General features: G+C 47.8%; 2 protein-coding genes across 2 annotated transcripts in view; one reads left to right on the plus strand and one right to left on the minus strand.

Moving 5' to 3' along the window:
- LOC123034708 overlaps positions 1 to 6,213 on the plus strand; it is a 43,459-nt gene extending 37,246 nt beyond the window's left edge. Inside the window, exons 22-23 of the mRNA XM_044452294.1 lie at positions 3,384 to 3,611; positions 4,770 to 6,213. Of these exons, the coding sequence (XP_044308229.1) occupies positions 3,384 to 3,611; positions 4,770 to 6,213 (1,672 nt within the window). The remainder of the gene's footprint in view (positions 1 to 3,383; positions 3,612 to 4,769) is intronic.
- A 3,240-nt stretch (positions 6,214 to 9,453) lies between these two features.
- The window catches only part of LOC123034709 (kelch-like protein 40a), a 12,135-nt gene continuing 978 nt past the window's right edge, over positions 9,454 to 20,610 (minus strand). The window contains exons 2-4 of the mRNA XM_044452296.1: positions 14,978 to 15,056; positions 12,849 to 13,076; positions 9,454 to 10,942 (exon numbers count right to left, since the gene is read on the minus strand). Of these exons, the coding sequence (XP_044308231.1) occupies positions 9,454 to 10,942; positions 12,849 to 13,076; positions 14,978 to 15,056 (1,796 nt within the window). The remainder of the gene's footprint in view (positions 10,943 to 12,848; positions 13,077 to 14,977; positions 15,057 to 20,610) is intronic.

A 20,610-nucleotide genomic window follows, 5' to 3' on the forward strand; every position in this document is an offset into this window, starting at 1 on the left:
AAAGGAATGTTTCTTTCCCTACATGACCTCCTGCCCCTTAAGATCCAAGAATCCAATAATCCAATTGAAATATATTGTACCAATTCATTTTACCCTTTCCCACTGCTTGTATCATTTGTTTACTCTTCATTTTCTCTAACCAATCTTTCCACCTAATAACATGTTGATTCTTCAATACTTCCTTCAAATTACTGCTCACATTTACTGGGAATCTTTCTAATTCCATAATCGTATAATGGCAAAATCAGTGGGATAAACCTATACCTATATTTATTCCAAATTTTAATCATATTCTTTTAAAAGCGTTTCCTGTCTTTTAAATAATCTTCTTATTATCTTGTTGAAGAAAAATATTTAATAAGGATCCCTATACATCTTGATATTCTAATTTAGCCCATATTATCTTATCTGGTTGCAGTATGTCTGGCTTCAGTTAGAAACATAGAAACAGAGTGCGTCAGAAGGGGTCTCCCGGGCCATCTAGTCTGACCCCCAGCTCCAGCCGGCTCCACTCATGACATACCTACCATGTGCACGTCCAGCCTATCCTTGAACACTCTCACCGATGGGGCCTCAACCACCTCCCAGGGAAGCCCATTCCACACCCTCAGGGTCCTAACTGTCAGAAAGTGCTTCCTGGCATCCAAATTGAACCTTTGATCATTTGATTATCTATATAATAACATTTCACTTTTTTAAATTAATCCTTGCTTTTTTTATCCCTGTTACAAAATTTATTAATCATATTTTGCCATTCTTTCAAATCTTTCTCTATTAACTTAATTGGTAACATCATAAGCAAGAAATCAATCTTAGGTAAAATCTTCATTTTGAATGCTGCTATTCTACCAAACCATGATAGACCAAACTTCTTAAAACCATTTATCTCCTTCACTTCATATTTTAACTTATCAAAATTATTCTTTTTTAAACATTGCAAATTTTTGTAATATTTATTCCTAAATACTTTATACTATTACATATCTTAACTTCTAACTTGCTTTTAATCTCATCCTTTTCCACTTTGTTACAACTGAATGACATTGTCTCTGATTTGTCCCAATTTACTTGTAAACCCATTATTTTTCCAAACTCTGTTAAATGTATTTAAATCTGATCCATAACCTTAACTGGGTCCTTTATGGTTAACAATGTATCATCTGCAAATAAACTAATCTTAATTTTATTCTCAAATCCTACGCCTTCTATTAAATTATCATTCCTAATACTATTTGCTGGCAGTTCTATAATTAAAGGGGGCAACCCTATCCAGTACCTCAGCCTAGGGATATTTAATCTGTTACACCATTGCAAAGTTTCTTGAATATAACTGATTTATTATAATTCTAAATCATGTAGTAAATCCTATTAATATCTCTATTGTTGGCCATTCCACACAATCAAAGGCTTTAAAAATATCTGATGCAATTTTGCCAGATTTTATTTGTGTGTGTGTGCGTAATACGCTTCTAGTCAAATCTGCCATCTGCCTACCTATTATAAAATGACTTTGATCCACATAATTACCAATAAAACTACTACTCTTTGTGAATATTGCTGTAAAAAAATTGCATCTTGATTAATCAGGGATATAAGCTCCAGGATCTGTTAAATCCTTATTGGGTTTGGGGATTAAAACTATTAAAGAGTATTTCCAAGATGCTGGAGTCTCACCTCCTTTCAATATACTATTGAAAAAAGATCTTAATTTTGGAATCAGCATCTTCTTAAAGGTTTTATAATATTCTGGACCTAAACCATCTGTCCCAGGTCTTTTCCCTACTTTTAACCTGTCAATAATATCTTCTATTTCCTCCTCTCTAACTAATTGTTCCATCAACTCTCAATCCATTTGTTGTCATTTTCCCTCAACATTCTTCTCTAGATACAATCTGATTTTATCCTATGATATGATCTGATTTTATATGATCTGCTTTTAAGTGGCAAGTGACACCTTGCCACTTAAATACAACTTAGCAAAAAATCTAAAAAAAATTCCTAATTTATCTTGTGTTAAATTACACTGTTTACCACTCTCATCTTTAACTAACCCAATTAAATTTCTAGCTTTCTTTTGTTGTGTAGCTCTAGCCAGCAATCTTGAATTCTTATTACTAAATTTGAAATATTCACTTTTTTACTATATTAAATTACCGTGTATTTTTTCAGTTTCAATATTTTGCAACTCTTTTCTTTTAGCTTGAATTACTGTTAAAATATCTATGTCCCTGTTTTCTATATAATTTTCCTCTAATTATTTTATTTGTCCTAAAATGTCCACACATTTGATTCTTTGTCTTCTTAAATTATATGCTTCTTTAATACCTATCCCTCTCAGCCCTCTTGCAACTGCCGTTGGCATCTATTTCTGAAAAGGTATCACGCTGCCAACGAAAGTGCATATAGTCAAGGCTGTGGTTTTCCCCGTTGCAATGTGTGGCTGTGAAAGCTGGACCATAAGGAAGGCTGAGCGCCAGAGTATTGAGGCCCTTGAATTGCGGCGCTGCAGAAGACTCCTGTGAGTCCCTTGGACCGCAAGGCGATCAAACCGGTCAGTCCTAGAGGAGATCAACCCTGACTGCTCTTTAGAAGGTCAGATCCTGAAGATGAACCTCAAATACTTTGGCCACCTAATGAGAAGGAAGGACTCCCTGGAGAAGAGCCTAATGCTGGGCACAATAGATGGCAAAAGAAGGAGGGGGCGGCAGAGGATGAGGTGGCTGGATGGGGTCACTGGGGCAGTCGGCATGAGCTTAGGTGGACTCCGGGGGATGGTGGTGGTCAGGAAGGCCTGCAGGAATGTTGTCCATGGGGTTGCAATGGGTCAAACGTGACTTTGCAACTAGGAAGCAAGCAGGTCTTAGGTTATGTTTAATGCATCAGAAAGTTTCTTTTCAATAAGGGCCAGATTAAATTGGACAATTGTTCTAGGCAAAATGCATTAACCCCCTCCTGTATTCATAGCTTTTGGCAAAATGCAGTTGCTGTTTCCTTTTGGGAGGAGAATAATTTTGGGAAGGAAATTCCTTTAATATTCAACTTAAGCATCTTAGAACTTAATGCAAGGTCTACACCAATGGATTTCCCATGCCCTTTTGACAGCTGAAAGACTGACATTATAACATTTGGAAGAACAAACGGCCCCCCGGTCCTAAGACAGGGCTTGATGGAAACCTTGGTTTTTGAAAGGGTGCTTTGTAGGTGTAATTTCCAAATGGGCAAACAGGTGGCTCTTTGACCTGTCTTTGTTGAAGTCTATGCGTAACTCTCTTCACCAATAACTCTTCCCGCGTATGCCATGCACAGGAGTAGGTAGGATATAGTATTTCATTGTAACAGTTTGTCTTCAACCGTTCTTTCCATCCCTGCTTTCTTGGCTGCAGAGCTCTGCTGGCCGCGATTAGCCCTTACTTCCGGGATATTTTCATCAGTACTTGGGAAGAATCCAATGGCAAAGAGGTTCAGCTGCTGGATGTGGCCCCGTCGACTGTCCAAAGCATTCTTAAATACATCTACACAGAGGAAATAGCCCTTATGCCAGATTCGGTTCAGTGCCTTTTTGTAGCAGCCAGCAAGCTACAGATCATACCCTTGCAGAAGCTCTGCTGCAGGTAAGCGCCGCCTCTCTCTTCCCCAGCGGCATGATGGAGCTGCACTTCCCTCCCTCTTTTCCAAGCACAAAATCATGTCCAGCCTTTGTGAAAACACACACATTCTCCTTCATGCGAAAGAACCCGCTAAGGATTCACTACCACAGTCGCCTTATTTCCCTCCACTGAGAGAATCTCTCCCAGTGCAATTGCATCTGAGAAATTCAGCTTTCCGAAAACGATTCACATAGTCAGGGACCTGCTTTTGACTCAAGAGACTTCCACTCCCCCTATCCACTTGCCACTGGCTGCTTTGGATCGAAGGTACTTCCTCCATGTGGCTGAATCCACAGGGAAACACCATGCAGAGTTTTTGCACTGTCTGGGCAAAGCCATTTATACTACTTAGTCAAGTCATTAGGAGCCCTTTTTTCTATTTATGTATTACTTTTAATTCCTGTCTGCCTTCCATCCATTTTGCCTTTGGATCTGCCCCTCACTGAGACGTCGGCCCCCAAATGAAATGCAGGTTATGCAATCCTGGTGTAGATACAGGAATTCAGGACCCTGGCCAGCTCCCGGTGGAGAAATAGTCAGCAGTTGTTGCCTCCAGACACATCTGAACATGTTGTCCCAGCAATTCTGTGAAGGCACATGTGGCCTCCAGTTGTCCCTCTTGGAGCCTAAAGGAGGCGTCCCTTCTTTCTCTGCCATTGGCTGGTGGGACTAAGAAATTTCTTGCTCTTGCTGCAAGTTCTGAATAGGAAGGAGGAAGAGCTTTCTCTCAAGAAGATCGCGGGTGGGATTTCCAAGAACCCAAGTGTGTCCAGGGTTCTCACCAGGAGTGGTAGCTATCCCCAGTCTTCTCCTTCCTCATCACGGCCCAGATCTTCAGCAATGATAAGCTCAAGGTGGCACGCCTGGAGTCCCAGATGGTGTTGCATCCAGGCACTCATTGGACCATGGCTGCCCTAGCTTCAGTGAGATGACTGCACTGAGGGTCTCCAGTCCTTGTGAGTCCATTGCCTGTCTCTTCCTCTTTGCTCAAGTATTTCTGTGTGAGAGTGACAGGCTAGCAATGGATCTTTGGTATCTTGTGGTCATTGCTAGATCTTCTGGAGGGAGTCATGCAGATTCCTCAGAGTCTTCTACATCTGTGTTCCTTCTCTCCCCTTCCAGGTTCCTGCTGAAAAATCTCTCTCTGCAGAACTGGTTTGAGATGCATAATTTGGCTCAATCTCATAAGAACCGTGCTCTGCTTCATGCTGTTACGCAACTCCTCATTGGGAACTTTGAAAGGGTCATTGAGGAAGGTGAGTTCCTCCAGCTGGAACCCAGCACATTCATCAGCCTGATAGCTTCAAGTGACCTTGCCGTCGCTTCTGAGCTCACGGTGTACCAAACCGTCCGTCGCTGGGTGCAGGCAGAACCCAGCGAGCGCAGGCCCCTGCTTCTGCAGCTGATGAGCTACGTTCGCCTCTCGCTCTTAACGCTAGAGGAGCAAGAAGAACTCCAGAAGGACCTGGAGCAGCGGAAGGACCTCAGGCTTGAGTGGAAGCGGCTGGACGGTAGGGAGAGGTTGCTCCAGACGAGGGGGCTCCGGCAGGGCATGTATAAGCCGCACATTCTGTGCATTGACACCCAGCTGTGTGAGTTCCCTGAGCTGGAGAGAGGAGAAGTGCACATGGGCTGCTACGACCCGGAGGATGAGCTGTGGGAGAAGCTTCCTGGCCTGCCGTTCTTGACGCATGCATGCTGTGCCTCTGCAGCTGACAAAATCTACATCTCCGGTGGCGCCTACAGGAATTCGTACTCCACAGCTGTCTACGAGTTCAGCTTCTTCAATGGCAAATGGTTGCAGCTCCCGTCCATGGATACACCCCGGGCCGCACACGGCTTCCTGTGCCACAACGAGAAGCTTTTTGCCATGGGGGGCTGGTGCAAATTCCAAACCTTTCTCACCTCAGCCGAGTGCTTTGATTTTGGAAAGCAGACGTGGGCAGCCATTGCAAAGCTTCCGTTTGCTCTAAGCCACCCTGCAACAAGCGTCTTCCGTGAAAAGCTGTACCTCTTTGGTGGGGCAACAGGCATTTCAAGCAGCTGGTTGTTCCACCGAGGGTTCCTAATCTATGAGGTCAACTCCAACTCATGGACCCAAGTGCCTCTGGCTACGGGATTCTTTTCTGCAGGAGCGGTGGCTGTGGAGAACGGGATCTACGTGATCGGGGGATACTCCGAGAAGAAAACCCGAGACTGGGTAGATGGAGCCCTCTTGCCTGAGAATCGCCACAGCAGCCGGAAATGCTTCTTTGTCAATGAGGGGGGCAAAGTGAGCCATGGCACCACCATCCCCAAATTGCCACGGGGGGTTGCCAATGCAGGGGTGGCCTACTGTGGCAAAAGGATCTACGTGCTGGGTGGGGAAGACCTCACCCAGCGCTACAAGACGATCTACCACTGGGAACCTGGGGAAACCCGCTGGCATCGCTCCGCCACAGAAATCCCGGTGCCCCGGGAAGGCATCAGCAGGTTTGGGTGTTCTGCCCTGCTGAGACCCAGGCAGCACATTCTCCAGCTTTTCCAGTGTACCTCTCTCGCTCCAGTGGCTGCCATCAGCAACTAGCCGGCCTCTGAATACCCTGCCTTGTCTTCTGAGGAAGTGAAGATCTGTCAAGTGTGTGGAAATAAAGTATAGCTAAATTATGGATGACCACCACTGGCCTCGCCTGGGTGGCTCTGCTTTGAAGGACCAAACAAAGATGTCTGGAGTGAGCGAGATAAGAACAGCCTTGACGCTGTCACAGAACAAAGTCTGCCTGGCCCAGCATCCCATTTCTGGCAGTGCTTGACTGGAAGGGTCTGAGAAGCCCACCAGAAGGCATGAGAGCAGCGGCCTGCCCTGACTGCCCTGACTGACAGGACCTCTGGATATGGAGGGTCCATCTCTTAATTGAGGCTTATTGCCACTGAGAGACCTGTCCACGGAAGTTGACTGGTGCTCCATTCTGTGCCCTTCCTCCGTTCAGGCAAACCTGTTGTGTGGTGTTTGATGACACATCGGGTATTTGTGGAATCATTGAGCACCAAAGAGTAGGCTTGATGGCAGCATTATGAGGGTGAGGGAAAAGAACCGCCCTATGTAAGAGCTGATGAAGGCACAGTTCTTAGGGTGTGGTACCTACACCCCCTGCCATCCAGCTTCTTTTATGGAACCTGGCATTGCAGTACTCCTGATCACTCCCAGGGGGCAGTCAAGCACTACCCTAACCAGCCTTGGCTGTCATTTGCAAAACTGCTGGTGGAATTTAGCAGCCCTGTTCAGCAACCAGTGTGATCCGTTGTCACATGCCAGTGTGTTGAAAGGTACCTGGTCTGGGGGCCCACAGCCGACATCTCCTCTTGAAGGCAACCCAGTATTCCCAGCCACCACTTCCACCTGGTTCTGATCTCCGGGGCCCAGAGCTGATGTGACTTGCCCCACATGCATCAATAAAAATCATGCAGGATAGAGCCCCTTATAACATCAGCATGGGAGGGAGCATTAATGGAGAATGGAACACGTGTGAGGCTGCATATTGTTTGTGATCGTATTTTTCTTGCCAGCGGGTGAGACAATCATCTTCATGGCATTCTCCTCAGATACTAGAATATCTTTGCTGACCTTGGGGTGGTCTAGGGGGCAGCATTCCATCTGTGGCTTTGCCTTCTGTAGCAAAATGTTTGGGTTCAGCTCTTTGGACACAGCTGTGCAAATTTGGGCTGTGCAGTAATGCCCCTGCAATCGAAGCTGGGCTTCTCGGGAGAAGCTCCATTTGCTTTTGTGGCTTGGGAGAAGTGGAATTTTCACCCTTGACAATCTCTGCTGTTGTCGAATGGAAAAGCCCCTTGTGGGTCTCAGCCGGATGTGTGTCTGAAATGTCTGAAAGGACAGCTGGGCTTTGGTTGGAATAAACTCAGCGAAATCCCAAGGGACTCCTTTCTTCCTGTGTATTGACAGCGAGGCAGAAATGCAAGCAAGAAGAAGAAAAGGGGGAGGTTTCCCCTCTCTTTCCCACTCCTGCCTTCTCCTCCAGTGCCCTGGCTAATGTTGCAAACAGTGCGAGGATCTCTAGCCCTTGCACTGTTTTTTTGATGCAGAAAAATTAGAAAGGGTCCAGAGGAGGGCAACACAAAGGACCCAGGGTTTGGAAACACTGCCCTGCGAGGAGAGACTGGGAGAAATGGGTGTGTTGAGCCTTGAGAAGACAAGAGTGGGGGGACACGAGAGCCCTTTACGAGTACTTCAAAGGCTGTCACAAAGAGGAAGGTCAAGGTTTCTTCCTGCTGGTCCGAGTGTAGGACAAGCAATAATCAATTCAAGTTGCGACAACCCAGATTCAGGCTGCAGATCAGGAAAAGCTTCCTCGCTGTCAGAGCAATACAACGATGGGACCAGCCGCCTGGAGAGGTGGGGGGCTCTCCCGCACTGGATACATCAAAAAAGAAAATGGACAGCCACCTGAGTGGGATGATGTGACTTGGTGTCCTGCAACAGCAGGGGGCTGGACCCAATGTCCTTCATGGCCCCTTCCAACTCTACTATTCTATGATTCTAGTCTTTCAAAATTCCGATCCTTCAAAAGAACTACAGTTCCCACAGTTCCTCACACCCAGCAGGTGAAGTGGGGCAGCAAGGAAGTCTTAGGTCTTATAAAACCTGACACCCCTTGGAGGCTATCAGTGGCTACTAGCCTGAATGGCTATATGCTATCACCATTATCCGAACTGATATGCCCACACCTGTTGCTGAGGAGCTTGGGCAGACAGAGGTCTTGTACCCATCCTGCTTGAGAGAGCCTGTAGAAAGCTGGTTTGCCACCATGTGAATGGACTGCATGGACCATTGGTTTGATGGCCCATGGATTTCTCATGTTCTTATGTTCAGACCTTTGCTTCTGCACCTGAGCATGGAGAACTTCACTGGCACCTCCAACTATTTTATTGTTATGGTGTGGAGATCCATGAATGAAGTTACTGCTGCAATGGACATCAGCTCAGCATACCTCTGCAAGAAGACCATTCTGGCATGACCCTCAGTGGAAGTGTTGGCTTTCAGCCTTGACATTCTCTTACACCAGGTAAGATAAGAATGACTTAAACATGCATCACACAACCTGGGAACAAGCCTAGCTTAATTCAAGGCAAAAGTTAGATGGATGTAACCATACCTACATTTTTATCACCATCCCTTTTCCCCATGCCTTTCTTAATGCACGGTGCATGCACTCACCTAGAAAAGGGTGAAAACAGATGGACTAACGGAAAGTGGGAACCAGCGTTGAATGTCCAGTGGTGGTTGAGAGGCGTGGGGTGCAGAGCAGAGAGGGAAAGAACGCAGTGGGGAAACTTGTCTAAGGAGGCTTTGGAGACTGCCTTCCTAAAGACCCTCAGACCTCTAGCATTGTATAGTCTCCTGACGTAAGTGTGTACTTTGGCTAGCAGGTGTGTTTTGAACTTCCCAGTAGCCCCACTGGCGGCTCTTCTAAAAGAAGCCATTTCAAGACCCCTCACTGCGTTTTTCACTAGCACTGAATTCATATTTTGCCCCAGCGAAGGGTCCTCTAGGGCTAAGCAGCCCTTGCTCCCGTTCCACCTGCCCTCCTCCAAGTTTCAAATGCCTTCCATAAGCCGCTTGCTCTTCAGAATTACCCACAAAGCTGTGCAGCCCACCCCGCCCTAACCCCCACACACAAAGGATTCTTATCTCTGTTTGACAGCCACAATGACAAATGACATCAGAGTGTCTTGGCAGCCGCTTGTCTTTACGAGCTAGGACTGCTTTACGAGCAAAGACCACCGGTAGCCGTGCGACGGAGCCGCCCAACTAGGGGCTCACCACCTCTATCGCCGTCAGGGCAACCGACGTCTTTCGGAAAAGCTCCAGGACGGGCTTCTTGGGGATCTTCATGGTGGTGCAGCCAAAGCCGCTGAGCCCCCAGTTGGTGAATGGCAGCCTTTCCTGGCACCGGATCCACTTCGTGGCCCCTGGCTCCCAGTAGTAAACGGTGTTGTAATACTCTTCTTCATTCTCTCCTTCCAGGTTATTATACAAATAGGTATTTTCTCCACCCAGCACGTAGATCCGGTGCTTCCAGCGCACCACGGCGGCTCCGGCCAGCTCGATTGGCAGCTTGGGCACCGAGACGCTCTTATCCATCTTGCCGTCCTCCCCCAGGAAAAAGCACTTCCGGGTGCAGTGCATATTGCCCGAGTCGGGCCACCGCTCATTGTGGTGCCTCGTTCGGCTCCGGAAGTAGCCTCCGATCACATAGATCCCGTTGTTCATCGCCACGGCCCCGGACCAGTAGATCTCGTTGTCTAGGAACACCTGGCTCCACAGGTCGGAGCTGACGTCATAGATCAGGACCTTGCGGGAGGCGTACCAGGATCCCACCGAGTCCGTGACGCCCCCGACCAGGTACAGCTTGTTCTTCAGCACCGCAGAGGCAAAGTGGCTGAGGGCAAGGGGCATCGGGGCCACCGGAGCCCAGAACCGCTCGGCCAGGTCAAAGCTCTCCGCCGTGTCCAGGTAGTGCTCGTACTTGCACCAGCCTCCCACGGCAAAGAGCTTCTGGTGGCAGGCCAAGAGGCCGTGGGAGGCCCGGGCCACAGACATGGAGGGCAGCTGGGTCCAGCGGCCCCGCAAGGGGCTGTACTCGTGCAGCGTCTCCGAGTACGTGTCGTCCGTGTGCACGCCCCCTGCGACGTACAGCTTGTCCCCCACGGCCACGCAGCGCGCACAGTACAGGCACTTCAGCAGCGGCAGCTTCTCCCACGTTTCGGTTTGGGGGTCGTAACAGCCCACCTGGAAGTCCTTCGTCTTCAGCTCCGGGCCCTCCATGTTGAAGAGGTCCACGCACACGATACAGGGCGTGTACATGCCCCGCCTCAGCCCGCCGCTCTCCTGCAGCCTCTGCTGGCGGTTGAGGCGCCTCCAGCGCAGGCGCAGGTCCTTGCAGCGGGTCATCTCGCACTGGACTTGCCTCAGCTCCTCCTGGGTCAGCAGCGGGAGGCGCACGCAGGAGAGCAGCTGCCCGAGGAAGGGGAACCGGATGGTGCTCTGCGCCATCACCCAGCGCCACACGGCACGGTAGACCACCAGCTCCGAGGAGACGGCCAGGCTGTCCAAGGAGATAATGCTGGCCAGGGTGCTGGGGTTCAGGTCGAGGAAGCTCTGGTCCTCCTGGGAGAGGCGCTTGAAGTGCAGGTTGACCAGACTCTTGGCTTCCTGGAACAGGGCCGGGTCACTGTGTGCGTAGCCCAGTTCGTAGAGCCTGAGGCAGTTGTCCAGGGAAAGATGATCGAGGAGGTATCTGGGGGAGGGAGGAAACGGAAACAGGATACCTCTTAGAGAACGTAAGCCACCCTGATGCACCTCAGGATACCAGCTGAAGGCAAATCATCATGCAGGGAGCCTGCTGATAGTTCCATGCTCTCGCATCATTTGTTGCCATGGGCCATCGAGTCGTCTCCAACCTTTGGGGACCTTCTGAAAGAATGCCCTCCCAAATATTCTGTCCCCATCCCAGATTCTGGCAAAGACCAGCACAAACGATGACGCCTGGTCCAAAATAGTGCATTCTTTTCCATTTTAACTCTAAAGCAGAAGACCATGAGTAGGAAAAGACTCCTTCGTTAGGATATTGGGTCATTGGCTGGACTCGTGTGTTCCAGCTCCTACGGGGCTCTTGCATGTTTCAGTCTGCTAGGAAAGATTCATCCCATTCCAAGGAGGAGGTGGAGCCACAGAAGGCTCAGCACTTTCATGGCTATCCAAGGATTTTCCGGCAGTGCATGAGAACCAGCCCACCCTGGGAAAAGGAAGGAGATGCTTCAGGGCAATGTGGAGGACTCCCTTGACCTAGTCAGGAGATGACAGGTGAAACTAGTGGGCCCAGGACAGAATGTTTCTACCATCTAGTCCTCATCTAGTCCCCCCTGAAGTTGGAGTCAGAAGCTTTTCTGATAGGGAGGGAAGAAGGGGAAGTTTTAGTTTGGATTCGACTCTCCACACGGGCAGATTCTGCTCCTGCCCTCCTGGTGGACATGACTTTGTTTTATGCCACTATGTGAACTGAAATGCAGGGATTGTGCTTCTCTGTCTTCATCCGATGCTGCTGGAGTGGAAGTAGGAGGAGGAAGGGCCCTGCTCATGGCAGAAGGCAGAGGTTGGTTGCCCAGATGTCCTGATTTCAGCTTCCACAGGGAGAGGACAGGTCTGTCTATGGAGACGTTATAAAGAGAAGGCCCAACCTACTTAATTCTTATTTTTGGTATTAAACCTTTCACTTGCATGAGGCTAATGGAAAGCAATCAAAAAATCTAGAACATTGAATGTCAGTAGCGTTCTCTCCCTAATTCATTTCTAGTCTGTTTCTATTCTAGGTCAGAAATAGGGAAATGCATCGCCCTTTTGCAAAGGTTTAATTCCTGCATCATGTGCTACACACGTGTGTGTGTTGTGTCTTGCAACACAAGCCTGTGCTTCTCAACTTAAAGGTAAGTCCTGCTGAGTTCTGTGGGGTTTATTCCCAACTAAGCGGGTGTGGGGTTGATCCTTAATGTATAACCTGTGGATAAGGTCACAAATTTGATCTATTGCCTCTGCGCATGTTTCTAGTCCTCACTTTAGACTTGGGGCACACACCTGAATTATGTCAGTCATGACCTTGTTATCTCTAGGGCTCTGCCTTGCTCTTGAGTTCAGATTTCCCACCGCTGCTTCCTACTGTCTAAGGCAGGGGTCCTCAAACTACGGCCTGCCATGGTCATTTAGCCAGCCCGCCTCAGAGCTTTTCAACTTGCTCAGACAAAATGATCTCTGAAAGAGTCAGAAAGCTCTGAGCCAGCACAGGCGTTCTCTGACACTCTTTCAGTTTCAGAGACTAGCAGAGAGCCGGCACACGCGCCAAATTGTAACAGCTCCCTTCGACTGCGCGTCCAGATCTTCCCCCTATTGCACACATGCGTTGGCTCTGAACACAGAGTGGGAATACAGAAGAGAGGAGGATGGTGGGAAGAGAGAGAGAGACAAAAACACTAAAAAAAGATAGAAGGTAAGAAAAACAGACCCAGTCCAGAAGAACACAGAAAAATAGCCTTCCACATCTTGCTGACATTGCTCAGGAGCACCAGAGAGGGCACACCTGAGCAGCAGAAGACCAGATGCAGACTGGGAGAGCTCATGGAAAGCCGCACAAACCTATCCTCCATAGTTACCTGGAGCAGCTCTCTAGCAGAGTGATGATCTGGAGCCGGCTGGCTGCCACAAACAGGTCTTGGGCCATCTCTGGAACGACAGAGATTTCCTCTGTGTAGAAATATTGCAACAGGGCTTGGACAATGGATGGGTCCATGTCTTGCAGCAGAACCTCGCCATCCTGGGACTCGCGAAAGACGTTGGAGAACATGGCTCGGAAGTACGGGTTGATGGCTGCGAGCAGCATCCTGGCCAACAGAGGGAGAAAGTCATTACTGGTACATGGGGCCCTGCTGGGGAATTAATTCCTGGGGTAGTCCCCATCCACGTATGTGCTGTTTTGGTTTGGGTTGCTCTTTCAACAGGAAGGATCGTAATTTCAGGAAGGCAAGCAAATTGTCTCAGCATCTGCCAGGCAGTTCTCCCCACATGGGCGTTCCCAGCCTGGGATCAGAGGCAAAGGGGGAGAGAAGGGTTTAAAATGGGGTTCCAGAAAAAGTGCTAAAGAGACCCCAACCCCCACAGCCATTGGGTGAGAAAATAGTTGGGTGAGAAAATAGGATGGGTGTACACCCAAATAGTTGGGTGAGAAAATAGGATGAAAGGTGTCCATCCTCCCGTTTGGACTATTGCAATGCGCTGTACATGGGGCTGCCCTTGAAGACGGTCCAGATACTTCAATTGGTCCAGAGTAGAGCTGCCAGGTTATTAACAGGGACTGGCAGGTGCTCACATATAATGCTGGTCCTCTATCAGTTACATGGGTTGCCAATTGAAGTCCGGGCCCAACTTAAGGTTCTGGTAAGAAAAGGGATGCGGTGGGGCAGTGGATTAAACTGCTGAGCTGCGGGGCTGGTTGATCGAAACGTCGATAGTTCAAATCCGCAAACAGGGTGAGCTCCCATGCAGTTTGAAAGCATGCAAATGCAAGTAGATAAAAAGGTACCACTTTGGTGGGAAGGTAACAGCATTCCATGCACCTTGGTGTTTAGTCATGCCGGCCACACGACCACGGAGACCGTCTGCAGACAAACACTGGCTCCCTCGGCCAGGAAACGGGGATGAGCACCGCCCCCAAGGGTCAGGCATGACTGGACTTTAATGTCATGGGGAAACCTTTAGCTTTTTGATGACCTATAAGGCCCTAGATGGCCTGGGTCCTGGATACCTGAAGGAGCCCCTTCTTCCCTGTGTCCCTGCCCACCCTTGAGATCTGAGGCAAAGGCCCTTCTCTGGGAGTCCTCCTTGAAGGCGATCAGGAGGGTAGCTACTCGGAGAAGGGCCTTTTCAGCAGTGGCACCCCAACTGTGGAACACGCTCCCCAGGGAGGTTCGCCTGGCACCATCGCTTTATTTTTTTCAGTGTCAGGCAAAGACCTTTCTATTTTCCCAATATTTTAACAGTGAATTGGTTTTATCCTTGTTTTTAATCATCATTTATCGGATGCAGTGTGTTGTGTGTTGTTGTTGTTATGGGTTCTTTGTTCTTTGGTTTTTTGCTCTTTGTAAGCCATCCAGAGACTTTTAGTAATGGGACAGAATTTAAAAAACTTTAAATAAAAAAATGAACAGCCCATCCAAAGAAAGCTGCTGCCCCCACCAAAAGGCAGACGCAACAGCGAAAGCTCTTTGGGCAGCGAACGGCAGCTTGAACACCTTTGTGGCACCCGATGTAAATAACAGCAAAACTGTCATAAAATGCTACTATGATTCAAACCAGTTTATAACCGCCAAGTCCATACCGCTAGGCTTGCTAAAAGCAACCAATTGTAGCAGCAAACGACAAGCGATGAGCCGCCCACAACCTGTGCTCATTGCAGCAACTCAGCAAAGAAGGCGGTCTTGACCTGGCACCACAAAGCCAGCACTTTGGTGCCAGGCGGGCCTCAGTAGGGAAATCATTCATGAATTTAGGGGCTCCCACAGAGAAGGTGCAGCAAAGCGGTCTTTGGAGGAAGGCCCCAGGTGCCAAACAAGATCACAACATCTTGATGCCCCAATCAGACAAGGTTCCTTCTGCCATCTGTCTACCCCTTAAATCCCACTGTGTACAGGCGATGGGTGCTCCTTGTTTCTGTCCAGTAAGAGAGAATAAGAATAGGCTCCAAAGGTTCTAGTCAGTATGGTGCAGAGATCCCAGTGCACCTTACCTGTGACAAGGAAATTGCTCACCCCCCGCCACAATGGTTGTGTCACAGAGACGTTTTTCTTGGTGCAATTGTATTAGCCCTGTGGGAACAGGAAAAGACAAACCAAGGTTTATGAGTAAAGATAGCCATGAGAGGGAAGGGCAGTAAATAATGCATCATCATCATCATCAAATGTATCCAAGTATATTTGGGGAACAGACACAGAGTCAGATGCAAAGGCTTTAGGGATATGCCAAAAGATTTTGGCCTCTCTTCATTTTAATTCATCCAGAGGGGGTGAATGCAGAGGTCAGAACCCAATTCTCTTACAATGTTCGTGCGTTACCAAATGTTGGATATTGTTCTCAGCTCAAAACAAGGACTAAGATTGTAGAAATGTATGGATTTGAGATTAAGATGCATACAAAACTGAGCCCTGCAAGAGAGGGAAAAGTATCATTCAGATGAAACTGCTAAATGCTACCAGAATGGCTTTATAGCAAATAAGGCAGTGGCTGCTGATGGTGATACAAACATTTGCACGGTTCTTTTTTAAAAGCAGGCTGATAAAGGAAGTGGATCAGAGGGGACTTATGGATGAGCCCATCCTTGTGAAGGGCAATGCACTCATCCACCCGTCCCAGTATAAAATGGCTTAGCCTAACTCTGTGTAGACAGTTGCCCTGGTTCCAGGTAGAACAAACCTGGAAGGGGAAGCCCTGCCTCCTCTGTGCTCACTTTCACCACCCTCCACTTGTGGAGAGAAGCTTCCAAAGGGACAGCCTTTGCCCTCTGTCGGAGAGACCAGACAGTCCTTCGTGCATTGCAAAACATTCCACGGACTCGCTCCCCCAGCAGCCTAGCAAACTGCATGGCAAAAGGCACCAGCTTACAAAAAAATTGGTTACTTCTTTCCACTTCCTTGTTACTTGGTGTTCAAAACCCACAAGACCTCATGCCAGCGGAAAGACTCACAACTCTCCTGGGGAAGAGCAAATGTTCATGTGATGTGTAACATGGTGTCCTGCAACAGTAGCGGGTCGGACTCAATGGCCTTCACGGCCCCTCCCAGCTCTCCTATTCTGTTACAGGAAACCACTGTTGCCACAATGTACCATCAAGTCATCTCCAACCTTTGGTGAACTGGTGAACGAAAGCCATCCACAGTGTCCTCTCCAGGACAGCCCTGCACAGCTCTTGCAAAGTCCAGCTGCAGCTTCTTGGATGAGGTCCATCAGACCTCTGTGCAGAAAGCTATTTTGGAAGATGCTGCTTTTCAGTGATCAGTGAGAAATGCCACTTGCTGAAACAAAGCTATGGGATCCCTGATGACTTTTGCTGCATTTGATCCACCAGAACTAGCTGGGTTTTTGCCCACGTGCTAATTCTCCTCCTGTTTCCTCAACCATTTCTGCCTGAGGTTTTTTCCAGCAATCAGAAGTCCTCCTCTTCCCCATTCATACATCTTTTCTTATCCATCTGGCTGTCCTTAAAACACACGCACCCATTTTAGAGTCTGAGACAAATACCTCATGGGATTTTGGACATGGGATTTTGGACATCTTGAAAAACCAGGCGTTATTCATTGTTTAATGTATCTATTGGACGTTCGCTGCCCAGGAAGGGAAAAGGTTCTAGTCTTTTCTGCTTCAGGGACCAACATGACTTGACTAGATTTAAGAGCTGAAGGGAGAGAGGCAATGTTTTCCTTTGCTGCTGCTTCCAGCAGCAAAATATCTTGGGAACAGCCCTGGATGTGGCTGTAGAGATCCAAGAGATGAGAAAAGGTAGCTGAGACAATGCAGGAAGATTGGGAAATAACTGAGGGTACAGAGAGATCTGTGGATGGGGAAACATGTTCAGGATGACATAAGACTTGCTGTGTTTTTCTAATCATATTTACACAGACTTACTGCCTGGTGTGTAGGAGTGGAACATTCCTGCTGTGGTAATGGAATGTACCTGGACCTAGAGGGAAACCTGATAAGTGATAACATTGTTAATTTAAAGGAAAAGCAAAGGCAGTAATTGGACACCATTCACTGCAGACTTTAGGATTTCAAGAACTTAAAAATTGGGGGCGGGGGGGAATGCATCTTAGAAACAACCAGAAAGCATCTGAAACATCAGGGCAGCCCAAAGCAAAAGGTCCATCAGTCCTGAGGTCCCTTTCAGGTGCTGCTGAATAAGAATCCCACCCCCAAAATTGCCAGCTTCCTAGCCAGAGGTTGGTTGGTTTGTTTATTAGATTAATATTCTGCCTTTTTTCTTTCAGGAGCTCCAGGAGACTTATATCATTCTCCACCTGCTGCTCTCCATCTTATCCCCACAACAACCCTCTGAGGTAGGTTGGGCTGAGAGTCCGTGACTGGCCCGAAGTCACCCCATCTAACCCTCCGTAGAGGCTGCTTAGGCATTGCTTGAAGTGAACCCTTCTAAAAAGAGGACATTCCACAAGCAATTAATGGGCCAAGAATAGCTTTATAATAAAATAAGCAGGAGGAGGAGGAGGATCTTTCCTAACAGCCTCTTTTTCACGCTGGAGTGGTAGCTCCATGCTGCATTTGACTCTCTCCCGATCAGCTGATTCAAAGGTTATCTTCAACATGCAGATGCATTTAGCAATGCTTTTTCAGGAATGTTTTGCAAGAGGCTCCTCTTCCCAGCAGCTGGGAATCTATTGCCATTTTTGCAAAGATCTGCTGTGCAAAACCCTTTGTCCTACAGTCTCGGACAGGCTAGGACATACTAAACTAGCTTTAATGTAACTTCAGTGCATTATGTCAATTGCTTCCCAGCAATTGTGAATTAATTTGTGTTGATGTTATAGCTTTCTAAATTTGGTTTTACATTGGCTTTTAAATGTTGTACCGTAATTTGTGTGATCCTTTTATTATTATCTGTTTTTGTATTACCATGTTTTTCCGTGCATAAGACAATACTTTTTCTTAAAAATATTTACCTAAAAATTGAGGGGCATCTTATACATGGGGGGCCGAGAGGAAAACCAGAGTTGCAGAACTGCTGATACCTTATCTCTGCAAACTAGCCTCACAAGTGAAACTTTTGATTGCAGAGACGAGCTAATAGGTTTCCTCCAGTCACGAGCCTCATGTAACTGACGTCAGCTGATGCTGCGGAGAGCGCCCAGGGGTCCTCAACTTTTTCAACAGGGGGCCAGTTGAAAGGCGGTGGCAGCGGCAGGCACAGGCCTGCTTGGGGTGGGGGAGACTGGCGCGATCGCGGGAGCGCTCAGGGGGGAGACTGGTGTGATCGCAGGTGCACTCAGGGGGGAGACTGGCAATCACAGGCGCGCGCACAGGGAGGTGGGGAGGTGGTGGGCATGCTCACATGTGATGAAGCAGCAGCTTGCTCACAGAGATTGGTAAGAAAAAGGGGGGCATCCTATACATGGGGGCGTCTTATAGATGGAAAAATACGGTACATTTGATGTGCTCTTCTAAACTGCCCAGAGAGCTGAAGTTATTGGACAGTAGAGGATTAATAGTAATAATAATATTAATAGCAAAGCAACAATGCAATACTTTTGTTACCATTTTTCCTAAATGTTGGAGAAGGCAAATTTCTCACTGATGTTTTACCTCAATCTGGCAATGAGGACTTGGGACTTTTTGTTTGGCTTGGCTTGGCTTGGCTTTGGCTATAGAACAGGAAACCTTATGAGCATAACCATGTCAGATGTGTTAATTATCAGTGGCTATAGCTGAGCTAATTTATGTTGTATTGCTGGAACTAATTTTATGTTCTATTGTTTGGTACCAGATCAGCCAAATGCATACAAATGGATTAGGTAGAAGTTATCAGTCGAAAACAAAAATTTCAGATACTGGGTAGAAATGCACTAGAAGTCCAGTCTGGAAGAAGGTTTTGTAGCTGCTGTTCAGCACAAACCACAATTAGCATTACTTGAATCTTTGGCGGTCATGCAGCGGAAACATGTCGGATTCATTGGAACCGATGGTCCGGCATGGCCAATGCGTGGTCGCCCAGACGTGTGGTTTCTCATTCCCAGCATGCCTCCCCACTGGCTACACTGACTATGGTTGATAGGAGTCATAGGCCAGAACAGCTGGAAAGCTATAAGCTGCCCAGAACTGTTCTAGGTCCTTGTGAGAATTATGGTCATAACTATGTGTCTGTGTGGAAGCACTAAATTGCACAAGCATTGAATACTGTAGAAAGGACAGAACAGAGACACTTGCATGGTTGCGAGCACAAACCAGTCAAAGCTTGGCCCCTCCCTTCACGGATTTGATGAACACAACCCTGAACCTAGACACAGAATCACAGAGTTGGAGGGAGTCGTAGGTGCCAGGGAGAAAGCAGAAGGGAGTAGCCCTCCCGCACCACCTTCTGGCCTCAGTGGTACAGCCACCCACCACAAATTACCCTCAGTGGAATGCAGCTCCTGATGGAAAGAAGGTTCTCCACCCTGGTCATTAATGTGGGTAGAAAGATCTACAATAAGGCAATTGCGAGGTGATGCAGGAAAAGTCTGGCAAAAGTATGTGCCAGAGAGCTGTGGGAAGGTGGCAAAGAGTAACTCATTCTCAACATCTTTAGGAGTTTGTTAGGGTTAGCGTACATTCATTCACCTGAAGGTCAGAACTTTGTGGGTTTTAGTACAAAGTCACTAAGGAAGGCCTCAGCAAGCATAGGCAGTCTATAAATATATGCAAATAAATAAACAAATTGTGAAATTCTCTTGAAAATGTACTGCGTTGGCCAAATTCTGCAGATACGGAATTTTCAGAAAAAGAACTGGCAACCCAAACATAATGTGCTTGCATACACAGGGATGCAAAACAAGATTTCCAGAGTGAGCCTGGAAGGTGCAATCTGCCAGTCTTGGTTTCTCCCACACTGGAATTTCAGAAAAATCTTTTGGTCCCCAAGAAGGAGAAAGTTGCAGTTTTGGGAAAGTCCTTAGCAAATCCAAATGGAACCCACATTCTTACCCATTCTTTCTTTGGAGTAAGGCTCTGTCCTGGGGCCGATCCTGTTTAATCTTTTCATTAACGACATGGAAGAAGGGGTGAACAGTCTGCTGATCAAATTCGCAGACAATACTAAAACTGGAGCAGTGGCCATAACTGAGGAGCAGGTACTCCAGCTCCAAAAGGATCTGGACAGACTATGGAAGTGGGCAGGAAACAACAGGTTGACGTTCAATGTGGATAAGTGCAAGGTCTCTCACTTGGGGCATAGGAATGGGTGTCATAAGTACAGGTCAGGGGACAAGTGGCTGGAGAGCAGCACTTGTGAAAGGGACCTCGGGGTGCTGGTTGACTGCAGGCTGAACATGAGTCAGCCGTGTGATGCGGTGGCCAAGAGGGCGAACACCACCCCTGGTTGCATAGCCAGAAGTGTGGCTTCTAAATCAAGAGAGGTATTACTACCACTCTACACGACTCTGGTGTGCCCGCAACTGGAGTATTGTGCTCAGTTTTGGGCCCCTCATTACAGGAAGGATATAGCCAGGTTAGAGTCAGTGCAGCGTAGGGCTACAAGGTTGGTGGCCGGTTTGCAGGGGATGCCGTATGAGGTGAGACTGAGGGAACTGGGTCTCTTCAGCCTGGAGAAGAGGAGACTCAGAGGGGACCTGTTGGCGACATACAGGTATGTGAGGGGGT

Source organism: Varanus komodoensis, unplaced genomic scaffold (genome assembly GCF_004798865.1).
Source record: "Varanus komodoensis strain SLA01 unplaced genomic scaffold, ASM479886v1 scaffold71, whole genome shotgun sequence".
NCBI lineage: Eukaryota > Metazoa > Chordata > Lepidosauria > Squamata > Varanidae > Varanus > Varanus komodoensis.